The sequence below is a fragment of the Arachis ipaensis genome, chromosome B07, assembly GCF_000816755.2.
Source record: "Arachis ipaensis cultivar K30076 chromosome B07, Araip1.1, whole genome shotgun sequence".
Taxonomy (NCBI): domain Eukaryota; kingdom Viridiplantae; phylum Streptophyta; class Magnoliopsida; order Fabales; family Fabaceae; genus Arachis; species Arachis ipaensis.
Genome location: NC_029791.2, coordinates 64,154,475 through 64,162,087, shown reverse-complemented (window position 1 = coordinate 64,162,087; position 7,613 = coordinate 64,154,475). Strand labels below are relative to the sequence as shown.

The 7,613-nt window shown below is 33.5% G+C and overlaps 1 protein-coding gene across 1 annotated transcript in view; it reads right to left on the bottom strand.

The window, feature by feature from the left end:
- Positions 1 to 3,955, bottom strand: part of LOC107607285 — a 10,602-nt gene extending 6,647 nt beyond the window's left edge. The window contains exons 1-6 of the mRNA XM_016309256.2: positions 3,929 to 3,955; positions 3,678 to 3,749; positions 3,513 to 3,588; positions 2,872 to 2,956; positions 2,646 to 2,778; positions 2,346 to 2,404 (exon numbers count right to left, since the gene is read on the bottom strand). Of these exons, the coding sequence (XP_016164742.2) occupies positions 2,346 to 2,404; positions 2,646 to 2,778; positions 2,872 to 2,956; positions 3,513 to 3,588; positions 3,678 to 3,749; positions 3,929 to 3,955 (452 nt within the window). The remainder of the gene's footprint in view (positions 1 to 2,345; positions 2,405 to 2,645; positions 2,779 to 2,871; positions 2,957 to 3,512; positions 3,589 to 3,677; positions 3,750 to 3,928) is intronic.

Here is a 7,613-nt window from a genome sequence, read left to right as displayed (position 1 = left end):
TGCAAAGCGAGCAAATTGCTTATCCTGCTCCTCTTTCCGGAGTTTTTGAGGATAAGGTATCTTGGCTTTATATTCTTCAACCTTAGTTGCTGCAGGTTTATTGCCTACAGAAGTGGTTGAAGAAGCCTTTTTAGAGGGGCTGTCATCAGTACTTGTGTGTGTCTGATCCCTCACTGGCAATTGAGTGCCAGAGTTCGAAGCTGGAGTGACGTGAGAAGCCAACTCCTTGTCTGTTCCTGGCGTTTGAATGCAAGAATTGTGCCCATTTTGGGCGTTCAGCGCCAGATCCTGCCCATTTTGGGCGTTCAACGCCAGATCCTTGCCCATTTCTGGCGTTGAACGCCAGTCCTGCTTTGTTTCTGGCGTTGAACGCCAGTTTTGGCCATGGTCTGGGCGTTCAGCGCCATCCTTCCACCAATTTTCTGGCGTTTTATTGCCAGAATTATTTTTCCCTGGGCTCTTGCTGTCCTCAGGTGAATTTTGGGTGGTTTGCTCATTTCTTAGCTTTTTGCTACCTTGAGGTGGGGTATTTAATGTTTTCCCACTCCTTAATTGAACTGCTTGGCATTCTTCTGCTATTTGCCTTGACAGCTGCTGCTTTGTTTGCTTAAACTGTTCGTCCATATATATATTAGCCATCCTTGTCTCTTGTAACCTGTCTTTAAATTCGGCTAGCTGCTTTGTTAGAAAGTCCAATTGCTGATTGAATTCAGCAGCTTGTTTTACAGGACTGAGTTCAGCAGTTACTGTTTTAACCTCTTCATTCATGGAAGGGTTGCTGCTTAGGTACAGATGCTGATTTCTAGCAACTGTATCAATGAGCTCTTGAGCCTCTTCAATTGTCTTTCTCATGTGGATAGATCCACCAGCTGAGTAATCTAGAGATATCTGGGCTCCTTCTGCAAGCCCATAGTAGAAGATGTCTAACTGAACCCACTCTGAAAACATTTCAGAGGGGTATTTTTGTAGCATCTCTCTGTATCTCTCCCAGGCATCATAAAGAGATTCATTGTCTCCTTGTTTAAAGCCTTGGATGTCCAGCCTTAGCTGTGTCATCCTTTTTGAAGGGAAATATTGATTCAGGAATTTTTCTGTCAACTGTTTCCATGTCCTTATACTGGCCTTAGGTTGGTTATTCAACCACCTCTTAGCTTGATCTTTAGAAATATATTTTGAAAATTTGTTTTTAAAATAGAGAGAAAAGATATTTTTGATTTTTAAGAGGAAAGAGAAAAATAATAAGATAGCACAAGATTTAAAATTTTTAGATCTAATGCTCCTTATTTTCGAAAATTTTGGAGGGAAGACACCAAGGAACACCAAACTTAAAAATTTTAAGATCAAAACACAAGAAAAACTCAAGAACACTTTGAAGACTCACAAGAACAAAAGAACATGAAGGAAGAACACCAAACTTAAAATTTTTAGAAAACCAAAATAAATTTTCGAAAATTTTAAGAAAAATCAACAAGAAAACACCAAACTTAAAGTTTGGCACAGGATTTAATAGAAAAATTATTTTTGAAAAAGGTTTAATAAGAAAATAAGGATTCTAAAATTTTAACACGACAATAATACGAGACTCTAAACAAAAAGAGAAATTTTTCCGAATCTAAGCAACAAAATAAACCGTTAGTTGTCCAAACACGAACATTCCCCGGCAACGGCGCCAAAAACTTGGTGCACAAATTGTGAATCACACTTTTCACAACTCGTACCACTGACCAGCAAGTGCACTGGGTCGTTGAGTAAACTATGATGGATGATGCAGAGATCTACTTCTGGGGCCCACTTGGTGTGTGCTGGGCTGAGATTTAAGTAATTCACGTGCAGAGACCATTTGTGGAGTTGAACGCCAGTTTTTGTGCCAGTTTGGGCGTTTAACTCCAGCTTTTGATCCTTTTCTGGCGCTGGACGCCAGAATTGGGCAGAGAACTGGCGTTGAACGCCAGTTTACGTCGTCTATCCTTGTGCAAAGTATGGACTATTATATATTGCTGGAAAGACCTGGATGTCTACTTTTCAACGCAATTGGAAGCATGCCATTTCGAGTTCTGTAGCTCCAGAAAATCCACTTTGAGTGCAGGGAGGTCAGAATCCAACAGCATCAGCAGTCCTTTTTCAGCCTGAATCAGATTTTTGCTCAGCTCCTTCAATTTTAGCCAGAAAAATACCTGAAATTACAGAAAAACACACAACTCATAGTAAAGTCCAGAAATATGAATTTTTCCTAAAAACTAATGAAAATAGACTAAAAACTAACTAAAACATACTCGAAACTATATGAAATTAACCCCAAAAAGCGTATAAAATATCCGCTCATCACACACACACAAGCAGAGTACCACCAAGGACCATCCTCAACTATTTTAGCTAGTTTTGCTAGTACAACAAATGTTCTAGCCTAAAAATATATGACCAGGTCTATAAATGTTAAGACATTATAACCAAACATAGTTGTAATACAAACTAAAACAAAAAAACTAAAATAAATACTAACAAAATAGTATGTTCAAATTCAAAGGAGGACAAAAGAATTAATATCATTCCAAAACAAAGCAGTATTTACTAACGAATAGAAAAAGAAAATTTAACACAAATTATCGAAGAGTAAAGATGATAAAAAAAATTAAAGTGGTTCCAACCCGGTTGTTATCATCAAGCGACTTCACAGTACACTTAGGTGTGAGCTTCATAAAGTCTTCTTCTATTCTGATATTTTTTCCAGAGCCAACAATGCCAATGGGTTGGGATGCACTAACTCCATGTGGAATAGAACTGTTAACAAATACAGCACCAACTTAAATAAGTAAAAAATGACAGCAGCAACAACAACAAAAAATACTATAGAAATTATATGTACAGATATACCTTTTCCAAAAAGCTGCCACCTCTGGGATGTCAAAATTAAATCCAAGTTTTGATGCAAACATAACATTCTGAAGTCCAACTCTACCTGAAAATAAAAAATAGATACATTGGTTATAGGAATATAGTGTTAAAACCAAGTGAACTCGGATAACTGACACATCTGAAATGAAATTTACATGATACAAACCTCTAAAAACCTTAACTTTGGCAAGTTATAAAACCACAACTGGCTGTTCAGCATACCCAGAAGATAGAAATTGATTAAGTTCATCAACATATTCACCAAATAAGGCACACCGAATCCTATAACTAAAAACAACCAACAAAATCACCTACACTATTAGAAACATGACTATACAAACGCACCGAAAACAAAAAAGAATCTCAATAAGAGGAAGAGGTAGAAATTAAAGAAGGCTAACTCATTTTCAGCAAGTTCCATCATAGCCATTTCATCTTCTTTCCATCTTTATTATATTCTTTCTCTTCCAGTACAGAGACCAACAGACCCAACACATCTCAAATGAATATGAAAAAAACTATTAGAAAATAATGATAACAATACAACATTCTACAAATCACAAAGAAATAAGACTGCAATCATTCCAGATAAAAAAGTATGAGCAAATAGCACAACATACCAACTAAGACATCAAAATCCTCTTTGGTTTCCAAAAGTTCAGCGAATGGAGAAATNTAGCATCCTTGACAATAGTCCTGAATTGAAAAATCAACTTAAACTGATGCCTAGTGGCCTTATAAGATCCTTGGTTTGGCACAACAGAGAAGAGCTTCATGACATATACTCGACCCTCAGAGAGAAGTTCTTTGAACCTATAAATCATAGTCTTCCGAACAATAGCTTGTATCTTGCACCCCTACCAATCAACACAAATTATACTAAAAATATGATACATGACAAATGGAATAAAGAGAAAAACAAATTTAAATGAAACAAAATTTGAGACCTCGATATAAAAAAGGTAAGGAGAAACACATCTAAATAAAAAAACAAACAGCCAAAAAATTTTAATAGATTTAGACCACTATAACTCACAGATTCATCAACCAAAATCATCTCCATGGAATTTGGGAGATGCTGACCAGTGAAAGTAGGAACAGTCTAAAGCCTAATCACCCTAACTTTGAGGTTTCATGCTTCCTTCTCAAGATTAATCTTATTAACCATATCCATGGCAGTTGTCATATTGAAATGCAATTAAAGGGATGAAAGAGAAAACAGATTTCAGTCAATAAAATAGCAACTAAGAAACACATACAATAGCAATATGAATGTGAGAAAAATCTGATATGATCAATGGGTTCTGCCTTTATTTATAAACACAAATCAATTGAGTAATTTGAATTTCGAAATCCATAGAATCTTTATTTTGGGAGGAAAAAAAGAAGCAAGTAAGATAGAGATTTGAAAGATATTGATATTGATTGACCTTAGATATCAATCGAAAGATATTTGCGGGCCCACTAAATAATATTATATATAGGTCCTAAGCTAACAACAATTAATACACAAATAAGGTGTATAAATGGTAAGCTATATTAACCCTAAGTTATCCTCTATATAAATTGTAAGCTAATAGGAGGAGAGAGGATTGGATGAGAAGAGGATGAGAGAGAAGAGAAAGATAACAAAGACAAGATGAGGTAACATATAGAGAAAAGTGAGAACTGGAAATAAAAAGAAAACCTATGCATAGATTTAGGAATGGTAGACTTAGATGAGGACACTTTTTAGTATAGACATCATTATTTTATTAGGCTTCCTATATTATTATATTTCCAATAGAAAATATATCATATTCCCAATGAAGATACACACAAGATAATTATCTATGTAATGAAATACCAAAAAATAAAGTGGCCATCAATAAAGTTCAAAAATTGTGCTCAAAAGAAAAAAAGATATACAATTAAGGAATGAAGATATAAACAAAAGAGAATAACAAATAAGAATACATTTCTTACTAATTTTATTTAAAAAAAAATAAGAGAATAGAATCAAACACTCAAACTTTTTAGAAAAAGAATCAACATAAGCTTGATAGCTAAATAGAAAATAAAAACTTAAAAATGAGCGGAACAGACAAAGAACAAAACGCAAAATAATAACAAAATATTCTTGAAAATTGGTGAATAAAGATGTGCAAAGAGAATTGTACAAAAACTTTACGTGAAACAATATTCTAATTGGTTTTAATACACCAATGAACTTTCCCATATTAGGAAAAAAGATACTATAAAACCACACAAAACAAAATAAAAATTTTAAAAAAAAATATGTAAAAAAAATATCACTTAACTCCATTAAGCAGCTCATTTTTCCAAGCAAACAGATCATTGACAATTGAAAAAGAAGGGATACAAAATAAAAAAAGTATTTTAAATAGCTTCCCAATAAATCTCAATTGGTGTACACTTATACATAAATAAGGCTCATGTAATTTTGACTCTCAACAGAAAAAAAAAGGCACAAAGGTTAATTTGATACTCAATTTGGTTGTGAAAAATGTCAAACATAAAAAAAGAAAATAAACAGTAGTAAGAAAATAGGTAACAACTTCTCAACATACAAAATGAGGAAGGTAACAATTAAAATTGAATGGCATCAACTTTTATAAGTCTTTTCATCTTTTAATACAAAAGTATTTTATTATTCAAATGAATAAAATAATATCTCTAAAAATTCAAGAAATATAAGACTCAAATTAAGAAATATGGCTGATGCACCACTATTTTGTGGTACATCTTGTGTTTAATTGAGTGATTTTTATCAAGTTCTTACCCACTTATTCATATAAATTGCATGGTTTTATATTTTCCTTCCTAATTTTGTTCTATAATTGGAATCTTGCTTCCCAAGCCTTTAAATTACCAAAAATTATTTCTCCTTTATACCATTCGATGCCGTGATATGTGTGTTAAGTGATTTCAGAGTTTACAGAGCAGGAATAGCTTAGAGAATGGAAAGGAAGCATGCAAAAGTGGAAAGAATACAAGAAGTTGAAGAAATAGATAAGTTGTCCAGCCTGACCTCTTTGCACTCAAACGGTCATAACTTGAGCTACAGAGGTCCAAATGAGGCAGTTCCAGTTGCGTTGGAAAGCTAACATCTGGAGCTTTGAAAAGATATATAATTTGTTATAGTGGCCATACAGAAAAATGACGCGAACGCGTGAATTACGCGGATGCATCGTTCTGCAGAAAAACCAGCGTGGCAGATTTCGTCCCCAGCGATTTCTGGGCTGTTTCTGACCCAGTTCTCGACCCAGAAAACACAGATTAGAGGCTATAAAGTGGGAAAATCCATTCATTCATTAAGACAACTTTCATAATTCACAATTTTAGGATTTAGATGTAGTTTCTAGAGAGAGAGGCTCTCTCCCCTCTCTTAGGTTTTAGAATTAGGATTCCTCTTAGTTTATGGTTATTTCTCAAATTCCAGGTTCAATGTTCTTTTAATTTATGTTTCTCTTCTGCTTTTATTTACTCTAATGCTTTTACTTGTTAATTACTTATGTTGCCAAATTGGCTTATGAACTCTTCATGTTAGATTTGAATATTCTATTTAATACAATTTGAGGTATTTTAGATTTATGATTTTAATTTAGCTTTTTATATTCTTAGCTTTAATTGATGAATTGATTAAGAGGAGACACTTGAGTTGGAATGCTCAAGTGGATAGTTAATTTGGAAGTTGTTGGCTAATTCTCTATTTACTAACGCTAGACCTTCCCAAGGGAGAGGACTAGGATTTGCGAATAAGAGTTAGCTCAATCACTTTACTTTCCTTTATTTAGTAAGGGTTAACTAAGTGAAAATAACAACCTCTTTATACTACACTTGAGAGAATTCCAACAAGGATAGGACTTCCAATTAATCATTCTTTCATTCAAGGCTTTTTCTTTTAATTACATAAAATCTATTGTTAATTTTCATTACTTTAATTAAAATTATTTATTTGTCCATTGCCCAAACTCAAAATCCCCCAGAAAACTCATAACCAATAATAAATACACCTCCCTGCAATTTCTTGAGAAGACGACCCGAGGTTTAAATACTTCGGTTATCAACTTTATTAGGGATTTGTTACTTGTGACAACCAAACTTTTGTATGAAAGGATTCTTGTTGGTTTAGAAACTATACTTACAACGTGATTATTTTTTATAAAATTATTTACTGGCAAGAATCTAATCGTCAAAAATGGCGCCGTTGCCGGGGAATTTGATTGCTTTTACTGTATAATTTGAATGAGTGGAATTTGATTTATTTTTGTCTTAAAAGAACTTATTTATTTTTGACCAAGTAGACAAATTCATTTTATCATATAGTTGCATTCATATACATAGGTTGCATTGCATTGCATGAGTCTTAATTTTCCCTACTCATCTATTTTATCTCCTTAAGCTAAGCATGAGGACATGCTAATGTTTAAGTGTGGGGAGGTTGATAAACCACTATTTTATGGTTTATCTTGTGTTTAATTGAGTGGTTTTTATCAAGTCTTCACCCACTTATTCATATGATTTGCATGATTTTATAATCCCTGATGACAAGTCATCTTAGCCTATTTTAACTAGTCTTTTTCTTTTATTTTCATTAGAATTATACACTTTCTTGAGCTACAAGCAAGCCAATTAGCTAGATTTTTATGTTTCCTTTGATTTAATCAACCATGTATGAATTCATGCTATTTCATGAGGTTTTATACTATAATTGTCAC